An 18,879-nucleotide genomic window follows, 5' to 3' on the forward strand; every position below is an offset into this window, starting at 1 on the left:
AGGGAAAGCAACATCAGTTTGATGTTATTAGAACACCATTCTACTATGTTAGGCCCTTTTTTTGGCCTAGTTCATGTAAAAATATACAAAATAAGAACCTATCTAGGAATCAGATTTAAAAGAAAACACCAAAACAAAGACAAGGGACATTTTGACACTTTCCAGTGAGGTTTTTATAGAAATCTCAGACATCATTGTGGGAAAACAGGAGCGTTAAAGTTTAAAGATGAAACCGCCCAGGACGATGATCTGCAGCAGATTTGACCAGATCGGTCGACCGGCCGCCCCCCCCAGGAGCCCAGCGTCTCTGGAGGCCGACACGGTGCGGCTGAACGTGGGATGGACGTGTCTGAAGTTGTTCTGCAGAGGCGTCACCTGCTCTGCGTCTTCCTCTGTCGAGAAGATCTGTGAGGTAAACTGAGCCAGCTGAGGAAGAAATTTTATTTATTTTTTATTTTTTTAACAGCCAGGCAGGAATCCTGTGATATTTTTTAGGAATCAGAACCAACCTGGGACCAGGAGATGTAGATGGGGACCTCGTAGAGAGTCCAAACTACGGCCTGAGAACAGGGTGGGGTGGTGAGGCTGCCAGAATAACGGTAATACTGACTCATGTTGTGCTTCGGCAGGAGACTCAGCAGTGGGAATGGCTTCACTTTAGTCGTCTGGCCTTGAGGAAAAGATGCAGCCATGTTAGAAACCAGTAAAAACAAAGTCTTACCAAGTACTTTGGTTCTAGTTTCTAGTGAAAATATCTTAATGCACGTGAAATAAGACAAAACAAACCCACAAGTAACTTTTCAGCAAAAATCTTAAGTCAGTGATTCCTAAATATTGACGAAAAAGTTCTAGCACTGGCAGATTATTTCTCTTATAAGAAGAGAAAAATGTCTTGTTAGAAGTGAAGCTTGTACTTTTATAAAAATGAAAATTAAGAATTTATTTACTTAAAATAAGCTCCTGTATCTTGCTGAAAACTTGTTTGGAATTTAGTTTTGTCTTATTTCAAGTGCTTTAAGATGTTTGCACTAGAAACTAGACCAAAAATACTCGGTCAAATTTAGTTTCTTCAGTGCAGCAGCACGTGGTTGTAAGTGGTGAGTCTAACCTCTGTACGCTACAGAAGACAGTTTTTGCGAAATGTGTCCAAAATGAACATTGTCTGCATAAACAACCTGCAACAAAACACACAACCTTATGCAAAACAATTCCAGCCACATTTTAACTGAAGCTGTTGTATGTTTTCATCAACTAACGTCAATGAAGAAGCCGAGAACAGCAAATCCTGTTGGATCGTCCAAAGCTGCAGACTCATTGGGGTGGACGGACTTCATGTTGACTACATGCATCTGTGGACGACATCAAAACCGGCGCAGAGGCATTAAGGGGCGGCTGCGGCGCGGCAGCCTGCTGAAACAGACGGAGTGGAGCTGCCTACTGACCATACTGTACCTCCATCGGATATCTGCGCCCGTCCACCGTGTGCTCAGAGCCGTTCGTCGCCAGGCCTCCCCAGTGGAAGTGCAGCTGGACGGTGTGGTAAACATCTGGAAGACCTCCGCCGCTCACAGCCATGCCGCTGCCAACCTGTAGCAAAACTGAAGGAGGAGAAGGGGGGAGGAAAGACACAACACGGATGTCAAATCCAACACTGAACACGACGGGAACTCTCTGTCGGTGAGGAGAATCTGCGGGATGCTCACCAGAGTGTCCGTCGTTCTCAAGCGTCCAGTGGCCTGCTTGGACCGCGTCGAAACCCTCAAGATGCAACGGCCCCAAGGAGTCGTTTCGGACCAAGTTTTGGTCCAGGTTGATGGGGGAGTGGTGGCGCTCGAGTAAAGGGTGACATGAAGGGAAGGAGTCGCCCCATGAATATGGATCTGGTGCAGAGGTAAAGAGAGAATCACTGAGTCCACTGGACTCTCCAGAACAGGATGAAGATAAAAGTTAAATATGTGTTTCAAGAAGCAAAAAGAGAGCAAGGAAAGTATCAAAAAATATGTAATTTTCAGGGGATCTTTTTAAACATGATTTTCAGGTCAGATAACCCTGACTCCAGAACTAATTCAAACCCTCCTTCTTGCCAGCATACCTGTGTGGGCCCCATGTGTGGGCCATTGTTTCAATAAATGTTAAAAACAAAAATATGGTCCACAAATACCAGTTTAATGCAGGTTTTCTCTGAAATTGAAGGTTGCAATTATACCTTTTATACTTTAATAGACATTATACTGTCAGAAATATACTATTGATAGCATTGGGATGAGGGCTTTTCCATGAAATCAATCTGATTTTTGTCATTGTCATTCTAAAACAGCTTTAGGTGTGTGTTTCGTATCATTTCCCACTTAACTGAAATAAGGTTTATTAGGATTCAGCCTTGGTAACCACCAAGGCTAAAGCTGATAACCTGGGAGGTGTGAAGCATCAACACTGACTAAGAAGGCGCCAAATAAGAAAGAAGTGATTTCTCCTAAAATATTAAAATATTAGTGAGGGTTTATGACTATATTTGAGCATACATGTATTCGTAGGTTTTTATGTTCTTCAGGAACCACAAGGTGGTTTAAGAGAGTAAAAAAAAATCATAGTTTCAACAATGAAACTTGCTGAAATAAATCGGAAAGTTTCTGATAATTGTGAGGAGATAAAAAAAAAATCTACAGAAGCTGTTTAATAAGAAGCTGAGATGATCAACAGCTTCATTTTGTAGCATCAGATGCTGCTGAGCTAACATGGAGGACAGGATCAAATCGGGGCGTAAAACAACTTTAGCACAAGAGAAATTTGCATCGAAAGCTTTAAAGTCTACCAAGTTGTTTGGAGATGAAATGTTTTACTATATTTTGGTTCAACAGGCTAATTACTGTCTATAAATTTAGTCCTGAATTAAAAGATTTACAGACGTAAAGCTGCTAAAATGATGGATCCAAATGTAAACCTACCCTCGTCGTCAGTCACCAAACCAATAGTTAGTTTACTTACCACAGTCTGGCTCATCATAGCAATAGTCCTCTGGAAGACACAAATAACCAGCACAATCAACCAGATGTTTCCTTAAACTTAACTAACCAGAAGCAAAGCTTTTGATATCAACTTGGACTCTTACGTGAATCAGCGCACAGGAGCAGGAGCATGAGGAGAGCTGCGCTCCGCTGCATGGTGGCTCAGGCAGCCGTCTCAGTGCGTTGAGGTAGAATGAAGACAGATCTGCAGGAACGTCCGGCTTAAGTAGGGTGGGTGGTGAAAGCTGAGTTTTATTTTCTCTGGGACTGATCAGTGAACTGTGTCATTACCAGTCCAGTGGTCCTTTCTGATCAACAGCCTCATTGATGTGAGGACGGCTTCACCCCTCCTCCCCGAGGCCATCGGAGATGCTCAGTGACTAGTAACAAGAGCCATTCATGAGAGCCAGAGGATGTGCTTTTATCTATGCATCAATGTGGGTATAAAGGTATTTTTATGCTCTAAATGTACATAAACACACTGAATTACATTGTTATTTTATGGTCTAATACAAAGTATTTTATTATTTAATCTGATCAATTAAATACTTTTTTTCCCTTAACGGTCCGAGTTAAGATATAGTCGTAAGACGACATAAATAAATCAAATTAGGTAATTTTATGGTGTAAATCTTAAGAAAAAAAAACCCCAAAACATTTTAATTATAGTTTAGTTTTAAAATTATAAGGCAAATTTTATGGCCCAAATCCAAAACAAAAAAAAAAGAAAACAAACAAAGAGAAAAAAATAAAGAAACATTTTAACGCTTTGGTCTAAATTCAATAGTTTAAATGTAAGAATAGGTAATTTTATGGTATAATACTGAAAATAAATAAAAAAATCTAATGACTTGAGGATTATAAGGAAATTAAAATAGTTTATTTTATGGTTTATATCTAGAAAAAAGGGGAGGGAAATAGGCATTTTAATTTTAGTTTAGTTCCAAAAAAGTAAAGATAAATTTAAAAAGCTGATTTTATGGCTCAAATATTAAAAACAAACAAAAAAAAAGTTTATATTTATGTTATGGTTTAACTCCATAACATAAATATAAGTAAAAAAAAGTAATCTCATTGCATGATGAAAAAAATTATAATAAATTTTAATTTCATGGCTTGAATGCAACAAAATAAATACAGTAAGTCAAAAAGTAATTTTATGATCCATAAATAAAAATTAAAAAAAATCATTTTTATAGTTTAACTTCATTAAAGTAAATATGAATTTAAAAAAGCTAATTTTATGGCCCAAATCTAAAAACGGCATTTTAATGTTATGGCCCAACTCCAATAATATAAAAATAAGTAATTTTATTGTGCAAGTCTAAATAAAAGCCACAATTTTAATCTCATGGCTTGAATACAATAAAAAAAACATTTATAAAACATAATTTATAATCCAAGTCTGAAGAAAAATGCTTTATTTTTCATTTTTATTTCTGATCCTTAAAAACAACCCAATGAATGCTCAGCTTTGTAATTTGACTCCATTTTCGTCACAAACCTGTTAAGCTGAACGTTGAGCGTTACGCCTCAAGTCTCTCTCATCAGGAATAAATTTCCTGATTCTGTCACTCGTTGCTCCGTCGGGGTTTGGGGGGGACAAAGCCTCCTTTCATCCCAGACAACACTCTCCAGCTGGGTATCACTCTCTGCTGCCGTACGAGTCACTCTGAGCTGCATCATATTCGCTTACTTCAAATCATCTGAATCTCCGGGCCCCCCCCCGTCTCACTGTTTAGGTCGGGGTGGGGAGGGGGATTTCCCTGCATTCCACCTTAAATCTCTCTGACATTTGGTCAGGTGGAGGGATTTCCTTGACGAAGAAGGAAAAAAAAAATGGAAGAGGATGAATGTCACGTCTGAATAGGCTCCAGCATAAAGTTTGGATCGTGGCCCCAGCTCGGATTTCGCAGTGAAGCTTATTAAGATTAGATGTAGATCCATGTCAGAAAAACACAAGCTTTGTTTTTTTTCCCCCTTGTTTTTAATTTAAGGGCTGTCAAATAAGAGACAATGAAATGTAGCATAAGTTGCATTACAATCCCTCCCCCCCACCTCGGCTTTCAGTTCATACAAAACGCTGAACTACATGTATGAGCCTTTAAATCTACTGTACACTGTTGTGCTAAAATTATCTCTCAGCATGCCAACACATAGAAAACATGCACCAAAAGGTACATAAAGCAAGAAGAAACCCAAAACAAAGAGGGTGCAAACAGAATTGAACACCATCTGTTAAACACACATGCTCACGTTTGGCAGCGTATGAAAACACGACTGTTTGCTGGATAATCCACTGTGGATTGTCGACGCAAAAAGTAGAAAATAAAAACAAAGAAATTTGTTAAAGATGAGCACAAAAAGTCATGTATTATATATATATATATATATATTCAGTACATTCGAACATGAGATGCGGAGTCAAGACATTTCAAACCATTTTTGGGGGCGGATCATGAGTTTGGACGCTGCTGGTGGTGATGGAGGAAACTCCAAAAAAAACAAAAAAGACTCCAACTCCGTCGAATCCATCCTCGAATGTGTCCGATTGTCGTCTTACTAGCTCCAAACGTACTTTTTTTTTTTTTTAAATACACATTTAATCAAAGAGAGAAAGTGACAAAACAGGAACAGCAACAGTTTTGCAGAAACCGTCATGTTCTGCAGAGGTTTCAACGCAGGCATGGGCTGGCCACCCATTTTAATTCCCTTTAATAAGATGCCAGAGACAGAGGTAGAGCTGAGGAACTAAACTTGTGCTTGGATTTTAAGGACAAGAAATCAGGCCGTTTGGAAATATTTTTGATTTAAAACTAGTTAGCCAGCCTTGTACGTTAAGCAGCGAACTGCAGGCTAGACAGATCTGATAATGATCAGTTTTCTGAGTTTTTAAACTGGGCAAAAAGCTCAAATATTCTACACTCATGTTTACTACAGAGTTTACACTTCAAAAATATTATTTTTTTTCCTGGTAGATTTTATGACAGGCTGAACATTTCAGTAAAAAAAAAAAAAACCCAAAAAAACATTGACCAGGTTGAGGTTTATTATTTGGTCGGTTTACAATTCAGCAGTGTGTTAAAGGGATAGTTCACTATATCTTTGGAAACTGAACAAACTTATCTCCATTTCAAAGTCAAATAAACATGGATTTTTTTAAATTGAGCATTAATGTGTACAGTAATGAAATAAAGACTCTAAAGCTTTTGATCCATCTCCAGAAATCAATGTAATTAATGCTTTTTTGGCATCTAAAGGCCAATTTTAAAAACCACGTTTTAAGAGGGTCCAGAAGCCAAAAAGTACTTCATGTTTTTCATTTATCCGTGGACCGTTTCATTCATTTGTCCTTGGATTATACAACCAACAAATCAGGTTGTTTGTAAATATTTCTAATACATTAACTTTTGAATGAGTTTGCTTTTATAGCCGGTCAGGTCTTAGAGTGGCAAGTCAATATTTGTCTGCATGCCAATGCAAAAAGTCTTTTTATTTGTTTAGATTATTAAAGTTTGGGGAAACCTCACACCTTGATTTGATAATATCATGAAGAATTTTCCATACTCATCCAGAATTACATGATTAAATAGGAGCATTGTGAACAATCGACATGTTTGGCTGAAAGCTGCTTCTATATGTAGTTTGTGTTTATTCTCTGTTTAATATTTTAGAGTAAAGCCAGTTTAATCTGTGACAATATTATACCTGTAATAACCAATATCTCAGATTGTTTTAGCAACACAAAGGTATGTTTTTAATTAAACCATTAAGATCACGCTGTACGCTGCCTTTTTGTTTCACAGTTGCATGAAAATATCTTGATATACATGTTTTTACTAAAATTATGTTACCAAGAAAACGTTATGCCAGCCCACGCCTGGTTGGCACATTCTGGGATGGAAAGGAAGCGACAGTCGATGAGCTTACCTCACAAATCAATGCGTGAAGACTGTACACAACGGCTCAACCACAAATAGCACATAATTTGAATGTTAGCATGACTTAATTCATAATTGGAGAAATCTTTTAAATCAAATTTTTTTCCTTTTATGAAACACCTTCATCTCTAATCTTTACCCATCAGCTTACACGTTTCCAACAAGCAACCAAAATTACAGCCTGCAGTCATAAATTAATAAACAAACGTAACACCAAACTGAAAACAACCAGCATCTTCTGACATCTAAAGCTTTTTGTCAGCGTAACCCGATAAAAACCCAACAATAGTAGACTACCAGACACCTTCTGAGCTATAAAACATCTGCTTCTGCAAATCTGCGCTATAAATCTGGAAGACGGCTGCTTAGATCGGATTGTAAAAATGAAGGTTTTCATCAGCTCTAGGTCATGCTGCAGCAGACAGTGTGGATGCTATAGTAGTTCGGAGGTCGGTAAAGACGCTGCCGTTTCAAAGTGTGACGCAACAAAAAGCGTACAAGCAACAAAAGCTGGGTTGGTAGTTTGATGCTGTGCGGGACTGAAACACACAGGTATGAAGTCTGAACCTCAGGGAGCATTTACAGCAGACGGGGTTTCACCCAATTAGGCTGCTTCTCAGCAACAAAACAAGGAGTGCAGCCATGTCAAATTATTGGGATGTTTTTGGTTTTTTTGTACAGAATCAGTCCTTGCTGCTCCCTCGGATGCCAGTGTCTTCAAAAAGCAAACAAAACCAAACACTTCGTCTTCAGAAGGAAAAACCCCGCTGTAAGAAAACAGTCGCCGCTCCTTCTTATACGTCTGTACAAAATACAAGTCTGTTCCCTGCAGCCGACATCAACAGCCTGCAGTTCTGACTAGTGAGATCCGGGTGCGGCTCTGTCCTTCGCTCCTATACCACAGTGCTGAGGGAGGACGTGCAGTCTGCGGGCAGAGGGGCGGGGGCGTGGCCATCTGTTGGCGTGTCAGGGCCCACCAGGAGGGTGCTGCTGTCTATGGAGTCCTCCCTCTCTTGAGACGATGGCACACAAACGGGCGCTGGAGCGGGGGAGTTGGGAAGTTCGGCCTCGAGCCCGTTGCCCAGAGAGTTCATCTGGCTCGGCACCACAGAGACTCCGCTGTGTCCTGGAGGCAACGATGGAGAGTGGAGAGGAGACGATCAGAGGTCAGCCAGGGCTCAAACGATTAAACATGCACTGCAGAAACACTAAATCCTACAGGTCCAGTTTCTAGTGCAAATATCTTGTTATAGTTGAAATAAGACTAAAATAATGTACAAGTCATCTTTGAGCAAGAAATATGAGTTTATTTTAAGTCAATAATTTCTTAATATCGATGAAAAAATACAAGTTATTAGTGAAATATTCTGCCAGTGGAACTAGTACTTTTTCATTATATGGAATTATCAACTTAAGCTCTTGTATACCAAGATATTTTCATCAGATTATTGAAATAATCGTCACCTAATTTAGTAATGGATTAATTGTTAACTGGGCATACAGACTCAAAAACAACATATTCAGAGCAATAATTAAGCCAAAACAGTTCATAATATACATACATTTAAGATCAAAAGACTTTTGTCTCTCAGTTTTTTGTTTTTCACCTAAAACTCCTCAAGTGACATAATTTTAGCGTCACCTGGTTCTAATTCATTAAAAAAAAATGCTATATTATGTTTATTTGCACCTTTTAAAGCATTTCTAATATTATGCAAAAGAAGCTTAAGTGGTTAAATGAAAGCTTTGCAGAATGTGACAATTTTTTAAAATCATATTGTCAGAATAAATCGGTAGAATAATCGATAAGATATTCGCTAGCTGCAGCTCTACAGTTCACATGACGGGCTAGCCGGACAGGAGGAAGGACGTTCCTTACCAAAGTCCACGTAGAGGAAGGTGTCTGGGTTGATGGAGGCTTCGTACGGAGGAGGGGGGTCGTCTGGGTGCTGGATGTCGGCATATTTGTAGGCGGCGTACGGCGGAGGCGGCTCCTGGAAATGAAAAGCCCCGCCTTCGCCATCATCAGACAGGTGCAGAGGAGTGAGACCGGTGCCGAAGGCATCTGGGCCGTAGTCGAAGCCTGGCACTCGTCTTCCGAGGTTGAAGTGGTGCACTGAGGAAAACAAACATAAAAAAACAAGAAATGTGACTGCTGTCGTTAGAAAATGCCCACTAATCAAAGCTTAAATACAGATAACAGCATCATTAAAAGCCGAAGCTGCAAATCAGTCACAGGATTACAAATAGTGTGTTATTTATCCCAATTCATCCGATTAAACTAAATGACATCATATTGATCGGTTGAGGCTTACAGTTGCCTCCGATCAGAGTCTCGATGCGTTCGCGTCTTCTCTGACGAAGTCTGTGCACCATGAAGAGCAGCAGCGACAGGATGAGGAAGGACGAGATGCAGCTGACGATCAGCCTCATCCCACTGGCCATCGAGTCAAACAGAGTGCTGCCATCTGAGGGGAAAGAAAAAATAAATAAATAAGAATTTCGTTTGTGGATTTAAGCACAATCGGAACCATACAACTAGTTAATAGTTTAAATTAATTGCAATGAATCAATTATTGAAATAATCGTTACTAATTTTATAATCAATTAACAGTTAACTGAAGTATATGGACCCAAAAAAGAGATTTGCTGAAAGAACAACATACTGAAAGTAATAATTAAGCCAAAAATGTACCAAAAATATAATCATTGTGTATTTAAAATAAAAAAAACAGCCTTTGTCTGTAAGTATGTTCTGCCTTAAACCCCCAAGTGTCGTAGTTTTGGCTTAAACTGGTTCAAATGCTGTTGGAAAAAAGAAAAAAAAATCCTATTCAACACGTTTTTTTCTATTCAATTATTAATTGGTTAATCCCCCAAAACAAACAGATCAGCCCTAGACTGTATTAATGTCAAGTCAAGCATAAAGTGCAGAACTTTTCACATGTGGATGTTAGAATAATTTTTTTTCGCTGCACTAGTTGCAGCCCAAGTCTACATTTCTTGTAGTACTTAAGATTCTGCAGTAACAGGTATAAATATTCAGAGTTTCCTTGTATAAACACACAGCGGCAGAGACCAAAAGATGAACACAAGTACCGGGATCCAGGCAGGTGAACTTGCAGCACTCTTTGGGATCCTTCTGAAATCGAGTGCAGCCCTGCGGCCGCTCACACAGCGCCGCCACACACATCTCCGGCTCGCCGTCATGACACGTGCAGCTCAGACACGGGTCGTCCCCCTTCGGGGTGAAGTAGTAGCCCTCATTTACTACATTGTCTTTTATATCTACACATGTTTGCCCTGTGTAGAAAGTAACCAAAAATGAAGAAATATTAATGAAACAGCTGATTATAGACATATCTGGAAGCAAACAGAGTGAGCACATACTCCTCTTGCAGAGGAACGGGAACTTCTTGTAGCAGTTCTCAGCGTCCCAGCTGTGCAGGCCGTGTTCATTCATGCTCTTGCTCTGGAAGCGCTGCAGCTGGGCGCAGAAGACGTTGTCCTGAGAGGGAGAGGTCTCCCCAAACTTCTCCAGGCCCTCAGGCGGCCAAATCACCTGCATGGACCCTGTGAGGAAACAACACATCCTTACTGCCCAGCCCAGATCACAGAGCAGAGACTATTCAACTCTTCTTCCTTTATTACCTTTGGAAGCCACTTCCCAACGGCCCTCCAAGGTGTGACTTCGATTGGTGATCACATACTGATAGCCCACCCAAAACCTGGACACGATATATTACATTACTACATGCTGAGTCCAAGGACTTATTTCTGGGTTCATGAACTGACACATTTTCACCACTAGACGGCAGGCTATCACTCTATCAGCTCTGAGTCCATTTGCTCAAACATTTATGGATCATATAAAGAAATCTGAATCTGTCAGTAATGACAGAGCATTAGGACTGAAACGATTAATCAGAATGAATTGATTACTAAAATAATGGTAAACTAATTTAGTAATCAATTAATCGTTAATTAATCACAGTTTGCTGAAAAAACATATTCACAACAGTAATTAAGAGTAAATTAGACAAAATATATCTACATTTTGTTTTTAAGATATATACAGGTTTGTCTTTGAAACTAAAATTCCTCAAGTTTTAGGTTCAAATTTACTAAATGAACGCTATATTATTGCATTTTAAAAAAGAAAATGTTTATCTTATGTAAAAAAAAAAAAGAAACTGAATTAGTTGTTTGTATCTTTAAAAGTATCTCTAATATTGCATTTAAAAAAAACTTCAAAGTTTCAATAAAAAATCTGCAGAATATACCAGTTTTATCCAATTAATTGATTAGAACAACAGAGTCCTACAGAGCATCAACTTCAGGTAAATGTTCCCGAGGTAAGAAAGTAAACATCAACTCACGTGCACTGTTCTCTGCGCTCACACACTTTGTCGTCAAAGTCCAGCTCGATCTCCAGTATGAACTGGAGCTCTTCGCTGGTCACGAACGTAGCCAAGGAGCCATTAACCTTCTGGCACGTATCCACGGCCTTCCAGTAGTTCTCGTTCTTCAGGTAGACTTTGTAGCAGCTGGCCGTCTTCTCATAGTGATGCCAGCCGTTGGGACACTTCTCTGTAAGTAGGGAGGACAATTTAACAGGTGCAGTGAATAAAGCTACAGGAGCACTGAGATAAAAGTGAGACGCTTACTGTTGAAGCGAACCGGCTGAGCCACACCGATGACGTCTTCTACGTTCTCATATCCATTCTCAAAGCGATACCTCTCCGCCTTTATAACTGCAAAACATTTTGATTGTCAGTTGCACTTGCAGACCACACATATGATCCCTGGAACAAAGAACAAGATAATTACACAACCCAAACCGATCAACTTTGAGTCAAAAGATCAAGCAGGAAGACCCAGATCTGGGGACAGGAAAAGTAGCTGGAAAGCTTTGCAGATTTTAGCCTCTTCTAAGTATGATTAGCAGTTTAATGAGATTAAGATCTGGACAGACGGAAGAAGCCTGGCATTGTCTACACACAACAAACTCTCCTCCTGCAACAAGGCCATCGAAGTGGTAGCAAATCAGGAGAAACGGACTATATTTGCCTGTCGATGCAGGACAAAAAATGTCCATGTAGTAAAAGAATACATTATCTCTTCTTGGAGCCAGAGGCCGAATGATTACTTCGCAGCATGCTAAAGGTCACTTGTAAAATCACAGGAGCAGAGTTCCTTCAGAAGCACAAAATAAAAAAGTTAATGCATCTTAAAGGGGATGTTTAATAAGCATGAAGGTAATTTCTAATGACAGGACTTCCTTTGGTAGATAAGTTCATACCTGGCACTAAAATCCAATCAAAGATCACCAACTTCCTACAGAGGCCATAGCTCCAAACCGCCACAAGTCATGCAGCCTTCAGATTAACTCAAGAACAGCTTGATGCAGAGCTGCATCCAGTCGTTACAATGCAAAGCTTCAGATGGAGTGAAATAAAGCATGCTGCCACTAAACTCTGGAGCAGTGGGGAAAGTTTTCTGGAAGGATGAGTCATGTCTCTCTAATGTAATAGTCTGGGTTTAGTAGCTGTGTGGATTACAACGTTAATGTGATAATCCAACTTCTGAGTCTGATAAATCAACTGGAACACTTGCCAAGAATTGAGAATCTTTCAAACGCTGACTTCAAGATCCAATATGCACAAGGTTTCCCCCAGAAAACTTACTAAGCCCGGTGGTTGGGGCAGTCATTTGTCCAGCGGTCCGTCGTGTTTTTGATTTAAAAAATGTTTAAAGTTGACAGGAAACTTGAAAATATCACTTTATAATTATGTGTTATTGAAGATGAGAAGATTAATACCTGAACACCGGCTATAAAGTCTTAAAAATGCAAACATTAAAAAAAACTTTAATAAATAAGCAATGCTTATCCTGGTGGGGGCACAAGTAAAGCCTGGTGGCCTGCCAGGCTTATAATACACTGGGGGAAACCCAGCCGCCTCTCCAAAAACAAAGCCTCCATTAACTGGAATTACACCTGCTAATGAAATCATTTCTTTGGTTACACGAGTATCCGTTAAGCTTATCTTGTGTTTTCACATCTTCTGCATATTATGACCAAGCAAAAGAAATACTTCTGTTTAAAATTTACTAAAAATATTAACATTTCTAAATGGTTGTAAATATTGAATTCCAGGTGGATTGTTAGATGTGAAGATGAAAACGTGATCATATTTTCTTCTACTTCAGGAGTTTGTAGCCTTATTGAAGAATGAAAAAGGGGCCAGTGTGAAACTGTAATCAGGTGTACCCCACCAGCATTAACTCAAAGCCTGAACAGCTACTCCTTTATGGAGGTCACACGCTGTACTCAATCCTTCTAATAATTCCTATTATGCAATCAGGGATCCGGGGATAAGACGTCAGGATTTAGGGACAAACAATAGGATTTCGGTCAAAAGGCTTAGCTCTGTAACATCTATACACTGTGAGGGGATCAACAGAATGGTAAACAAAAACAGAGACTTTAACCCTGTATAATCCTGTTTTTATGCCACTAGTCCTGATTTGTTTGTTTATTAATATTTATGCTTTTTGGGGAATATGGAGGTTTGTTGATACTAATCACTCACTGCAAACGTAAACAGTAACTCTAGGGAAGAATACACCAAATATCCCCTTATGTAGTAAAGATGCACAACACAATACAGATTGATGCAATTTCTCTACATCCCGAAGGGACCATAGGAGCAGTAATATTTCTTTTTTAAAAGCTGTTCGCCTGTGATTTGATCTTTAATGCCTGAAACATCCTGTGTGCTGCAGCCCCCCCAGAGAAATCAAAGCTCCAGAAGCACAGGTGTTAGAATGGCTGTATAATGGGAGTCGAACTTACGGGGACAGTCCATCTCGTCGCTTTTGTCCTCGCATGCTGTCCAGCCGTCACACTGCCAGGACATCGGGATACACTGCATCTTCCCACTGCGGCAGGCGAACTGCCCAGTGCTGCAGCGCTGCTCTGAAACACAACAAGACGGGTTGTGTGGTTAAATGTGTGCAACTTGAACACCTTTTGAAACAAGAAAAAACACAGCAGGGATATAAAATATGCACGAAGAGCTTTAAAGGTAGCAAAATAAGCATTTAAAATCATAGATGATGGTGGTTGAAATGGCTGCAAACAGGTGTCAACTGTAGGGCATACTATTTTAGAAACTATTCAGCCTTCTTCTCATGTTCTCTACAGATGTTAATCTCCCAAAAGAGTGATAATAAAAGACAGATTCATAAATTTGCAGACAAATTTGATCTTGTCTGCACATTTTCAAACAGGCATCTGCTTTGTGTCAAACAGCATGTTAAGGCAATCTGTTTCAAAGAATCATTCGTCATACTGCCAAGATCAGGTCACCGAAGTAAAAACAACAATACTGCTCTTATTAAGTTATCAAAAAAAAAAAAAAAGAACAGCCTCAAGACTTCAGCTGACCAGAACTTAACCTCTACAGTCGATGACATTCGATAAGGACAAAAGGCACTGAACCGTCAGCTTCATTGCTTCATGTTTTTACTTCAAATGTGACCCTTAAGTTTCTTCTCAGAAAACTATTTTAGGGATTGGGTAACAGAGGACTTTAGACAAAACTTTCCTAATTGGAAAATATTCTGACAATTTTGTAAAATAACGTTTTGTGGCTGCTGGTCCTTTCTCAGAAAACGGTAACTCAACTATACAGAAAAAAAAAAAAAAGCTTTCTTACCTGACAATAATCTTGCCAGAGCTAGCCGTGGACCTGAAATAAATACAGACAATAATAATATGACTATCTAGTTAATTACTGTTTCATTTTTTTCCTACAATTCAAATAAGTCACTACATTGCAAGTTTAATGATGGTATGATGTGATAAATCAATGGTTCAAAGCCAAACAAAAATTTTTTTTTTTTACATTTTCATCATCCTAAATATCAGTACAGATTATTTTAAATAATTCATATCCTAGTTTCCCAATCCCTTTCTGATTCACATTGTGAATGCATGTCAGCCACATGCAGTGTTACCAAGTGAGTCATACGATCATGCTTTACAAGGTCAATTTTGAAAACTCAGCTCATTTTTATGTGCACAGCTTGCAGAATGCATTTAGGAAGTGCACATTACTGTGTTGAACAACCTGAATATGTTTTAAAGCCTCAACACTGATATTCACAGTGAAAGAGAGACTGTACTGGCTGTTTCATCTTCACATGTAAAATGACCTCCAATCCCCGCTGTGCTCACATATGGAACCTCCCTGCAACCTTCTGAGGAAACTCACCAATGGGTAACGTCAAAATGGAAAATAAAAACGCCAGAATTATCCTTGAAATTCAGCTCAACGCTCCGAACAAAAACAGGAGCAAACACCAGTTTAAAGTAAGCTGTAGAGAAGTGTTGTTAGGACATTGAGTCACTTCCTTAAAGTTATTAACTCTGTGTTAGAAGGGCTTATCAAGGCTGTCCTTCAGAAACTCACTTTGCGAAAACAAGAGTGAAAAATAACCAACATTTTAATACCGGTGTTCTTTCACTTAGAAACATTTTTTTGATGTGTAGACAATTTACAGCCCAGTGTGGCCTGGGGAAAAAAAAAAACAACAACTAACCAAAGTAAACAGTTTTGACTGTGTAAAAAATTGCTTGCCACTTCTGCTATTTTAATGGACTAACAAGAAGTTGATAATCACATTTTTTGCCCAAACTTCAGTTTCAGTTCTGATTTGATGAATGCAAAAGGTAAGTAGTACCACTGGACTACCTCATTTAATGAGGAAATGTTAACACTGTTCGTGCAGAAGTAGAGGTAGTAACAATTGAAACTTCAAAAATGTATAAATTTATATTCCAGACAGTAGCTGAGAGGTTATTCACAGAAATCTCTCTCAAAGAAATCTGCTTTCACCTCGTTTCAGAATGAGTAAACATTAGATCGCCCAGCCATACAAGTTTTTTTTTTTAAGAAAAGGTCTTAATTTGAGTCAGGAATGTCAAGAGGATCAGGAGTGTTTTACAGGTTTCTACAGGGGGGCATAACGCAATCCAAAACCTTTTCCCAACCACACAGAGAACCCCAACAGATAAATATCAAAGTGATCTTTATACACAGTTTAATATTTCATATTAACAATTAATTTGAATGAATTAACAACTAATTAACAAATTTAATTGTTGCAAAATGATGCCAGACAAAAGCTGAAATGAACTTTTTCATGTTTTAAATGAGTAAATCACAAATCTTCAGTCTATTTTAAGTCCACAAAAACCTGCAGCAAACGGTTATTTTAAAATATGCTGGCTGTGAGAAGTTTCAGTACGCTATTTTATTTTATTTTAGTCTCTAACATAACACCCCAGTTGAAGTAGTCAGAACAAACTCTTGTGTGGTATTTCAGCCAGCCACGGTTTAATGCTAAAATCCATTCTCCACATTACTGGAGCAAACCAGAGGTCATGATAATAACCTCAGAAACTCTTGAGAGGCCCATCATGTGTACCAGACCCTACCACAATGTTGCACAAGGTTACGCCACAGTGTGCAGTGTTATGCACGATGCACACGCAAGAGTTGCTTCCATCGTTCGACCATAAAAAAGATTGTTTATTGTTTGATTGTCTCCTTTTAATTTATACTTGACTTATGAAAGTCTGTTTCCTTATTTTAAAAATACACTTTGCACTATTAAATATTAAATTAAGCTAAGTAAATGTTACAAAATGTAAGCTTACACTTCCTTGATGTAAGCTTACATTTTGTAAGACTTTGTGTTGTGAAATACGTACATCTGTTGTGTAAAAATAAGGATGCAATAAGTTTTAAAATTGATGATTGCCGAATGGCTGCATGATTGCTAAATAACATCCTGCTAAAATTCAAGCAGGTTCTATTAATACTTTTATTATCCACCTAAATTATATGAGTAGCAATTTTGTTTCTTTTTCAGTACTTAAAATCCTTGTCAAGTAGCTCTCAAGTAGATAAGACAGTAACAGACTGTGAAAAATATCATCACCCAAACAACCAGCAGCCGTTTCCAAACATGCACTGAGTGAACTCTACACATTGTTCTCAAAAGCGTTAGACATCTTGATGAAATGTGCACAAAAATGACCTTCACACTGAGGGCTAAAGCTATGGAAATACAACAGCAAAGCTCTGACTCATCTTTTAACCCCTCTAAAAACCTAATTTGATTACAAACTGAAAAGAAGCGGTCAAATAAATGCCCACAACACAAATATAAACAATGTTTTCCTTTTTCCTCTTAATTTGCTCTCTAGGTAGGAGGTCAGTCCTCTGGTTAGAGCCAAACAATAATGAGTTTATCCTTGAGCTCCACTGATAATGGTTACTCTAATCCACACAATTGGCGGGATCACGAGACCAAGCTTGAAGGAAACCACAGATGCATTTGTCTTGTGGTGATGCTTACAAAACTTTTTACAGAAGATCATTCAAAGCATCTTCTAAACATCTAAACAGATAATAGAGTAGTATTACAGTAAAGTGGTGCATTATTTAGAGCAAACATATTTTTAGAATACTTTTAATGTCTGTGGTTTTACTGTAATGCTTTTTAGGTGTTGCAACACAGGGTTTTCGCTTAACCAAATCATCTTTATCGACAGCAGTAACAATTGTTAGTATTTTTTCTACCAAGTCTGTTGTGTTTAATGGTGGAGATGAATGTGAGCCAGGTTTGGTGATGCAGGGAGATGAATCCCTTTCATGCATTTTAAATTACAGATTAGGTGAAGAAGACCAACCTAAGATTGCAGTGATTAAATTAACTAATTAAACTAAATTAGGGTGCACCATTTTAATGAGGAATTAAAGTATAATTAACTGAAGTTAGCAGCTTTGATTTAAAAACAATACATAAATAATAAAATAAAAACAATGAAGTCCAATATTTTGTATTTAACTAAATGCATATCTGCTTGCTGTTGCAAGTGACCTAATTTTGGAGTGAAGTACAGATACTGCGTACACAGCTAGCTGGAGCTGCACCCCGAACAGCAGCAGCAGGGAGACAGGTTGGAAACTACCAGAGTCCCAGGTCTGACCAACAGGCCGCTGCGCCTGACCTGCAGCTGTAAATCTGTTTCTCCCACCTTTTTTTTTTTTTTAGTCGAGCAAACGGAACAGGAACACATGCCAAAAAAAAAAAAAAACAAACTTGGGTTTATTTACCTGTCCGTGGTGGGTCCGTTAGTGTGAGAACGAAGAGAAGAGAGAAGAGGAGGACGAAACTGCTGCTGTCAGCCTTCGGCAACATTTATCCTCCATTCATAGTAACTCCTCTATCCAGAAATGTAAAAATATACCGAGGTTCAGCAACGCCTTTCCCTTTTCTAAATTATAGCCGCAAAACGTTTAAAACTACTTGTGCCCATTTTTGCGCACACAATGCGTCGACTACAGAGCGGGCGCAAATAAAGCATAGTCGCAATAAGAGGCGAGGTTAATCTCTCCGAGCAGCAGCTAACGATAGCTAGCTGGCTGGCTGGCTGCTCCACCGTCACCGTCGACCGTTGGTGCTCGGTGCGGAGCGGCGCTCATCCAAGATGGCTGCGGCCTCCCATCACAACAATTCCAAACATTCGGCAGCGCACAGGCAGACCGTCAGCTGGAGGTGCTGCCGGGGCGGAGTCTGCCAGATTATACCCAAACAGACACTGTGTATGTGCGGGCCGGGTGGAGCCACAATGGGAGCAACTTTTTAACGCTGCTTACAGAGGCGGTGGAAGAGAGTTGAACCATTGGGGGCCCGCTGCTGTATATTAGGATTTTTATTTGACAGGTTCCATACCGTTTCAGGAACAGAATTTTGTTATGAGAATTCTTCTGGTTATAATAACAAGATATAAAACAAATTAGAACAAGTTTTATATTTTTGTTATGCTGAGATTTACACCTTATAAAAAGTCTGGT

The 18,879-nt window shown here is 39.0% G+C and overlaps 2 protein-coding genes across 3 annotated transcripts; both read right to left on the reverse strand.

The window, feature by feature from the left end:
* Nucleotides 1–132: 132 nt before the first annotated feature.
* car15 (carbonic anhydrase 15) lies at nucleotides 133–3,553 on the reverse strand. The gene is made up of 8 exons (XM_028025023.1): nucleotides 3,110–3,553; nucleotides 2,986–3,015; nucleotides 1,704–1,880; nucleotides 1,453–1,598; nucleotides 1,257–1,349; nucleotides 1,109–1,175; nucleotides 510–670; nucleotides 133–426 (listed from the first exon to the last, which is right to left on the reverse strand). Exons 1-8 carry the CDS (start codon nucleotides 3,159–3,161, stop codon nucleotides 214–216), a joined length of 939 nt encoding a protein of 312 aa, XP_027880824.1. The 5' UTR covers nucleotides 3,162–3,553; the 3' UTR covers nucleotides 133–213.
* A 1,416-nt stretch (nucleotides 3,554–4,969) lies between these two features.
* Nucleotides 4,970–18,607, reverse strand: dgcr2 (DiGeorge syndrome critical region gene 2). Of its 2 annotated transcripts, XM_028025019.1 has the most exons (11): nucleotides 18,139–18,607; nucleotides 14,668–14,700; nucleotides 13,803–13,925; nucleotides 11,614–11,700; nucleotides 11,326–11,536; nucleotides 10,598–10,674; nucleotides 10,337–10,519; nucleotides 10,046–10,249; nucleotides 9,262–9,414; nucleotides 8,826–9,062; nucleotides 4,970–8,072 (listed from the first exon to the last, which is right to left on the reverse strand). In XM_028025019.1, the coding sequence occupies exons 1-11, from the start codon at nucleotides 18,221–18,223 to the stop codon at nucleotides 7,840–7,842; spliced, it is 1,626 nt and encodes a 541-aa protein (XP_027880820.1). In that variant the 5' UTR covers nucleotides 18,224–18,607; the 3' UTR covers nucleotides 4,970–7,839. The 2 variants fall into 2 exon arrangements, with proteins under 2 accessions (XP_027880820.1, XP_027880821.1); XM_028025020.1 differs by lacking the exon at nucleotides 14,668–14,700.
* Nucleotides 18,608–18,879: the final 272 nt, after the last annotated feature.

This window comes from Xiphophorus couchianus, chromosome 8 (genome assembly GCF_001444195.1).
Source record: "Xiphophorus couchianus chromosome 8, X_couchianus-1.0, whole genome shotgun sequence".
In the NCBI taxonomy this organism is placed as follows: domain Eukaryota; kingdom Metazoa; phylum Chordata; class Actinopteri; order Cyprinodontiformes; family Poeciliidae; genus Xiphophorus; species Xiphophorus couchianus.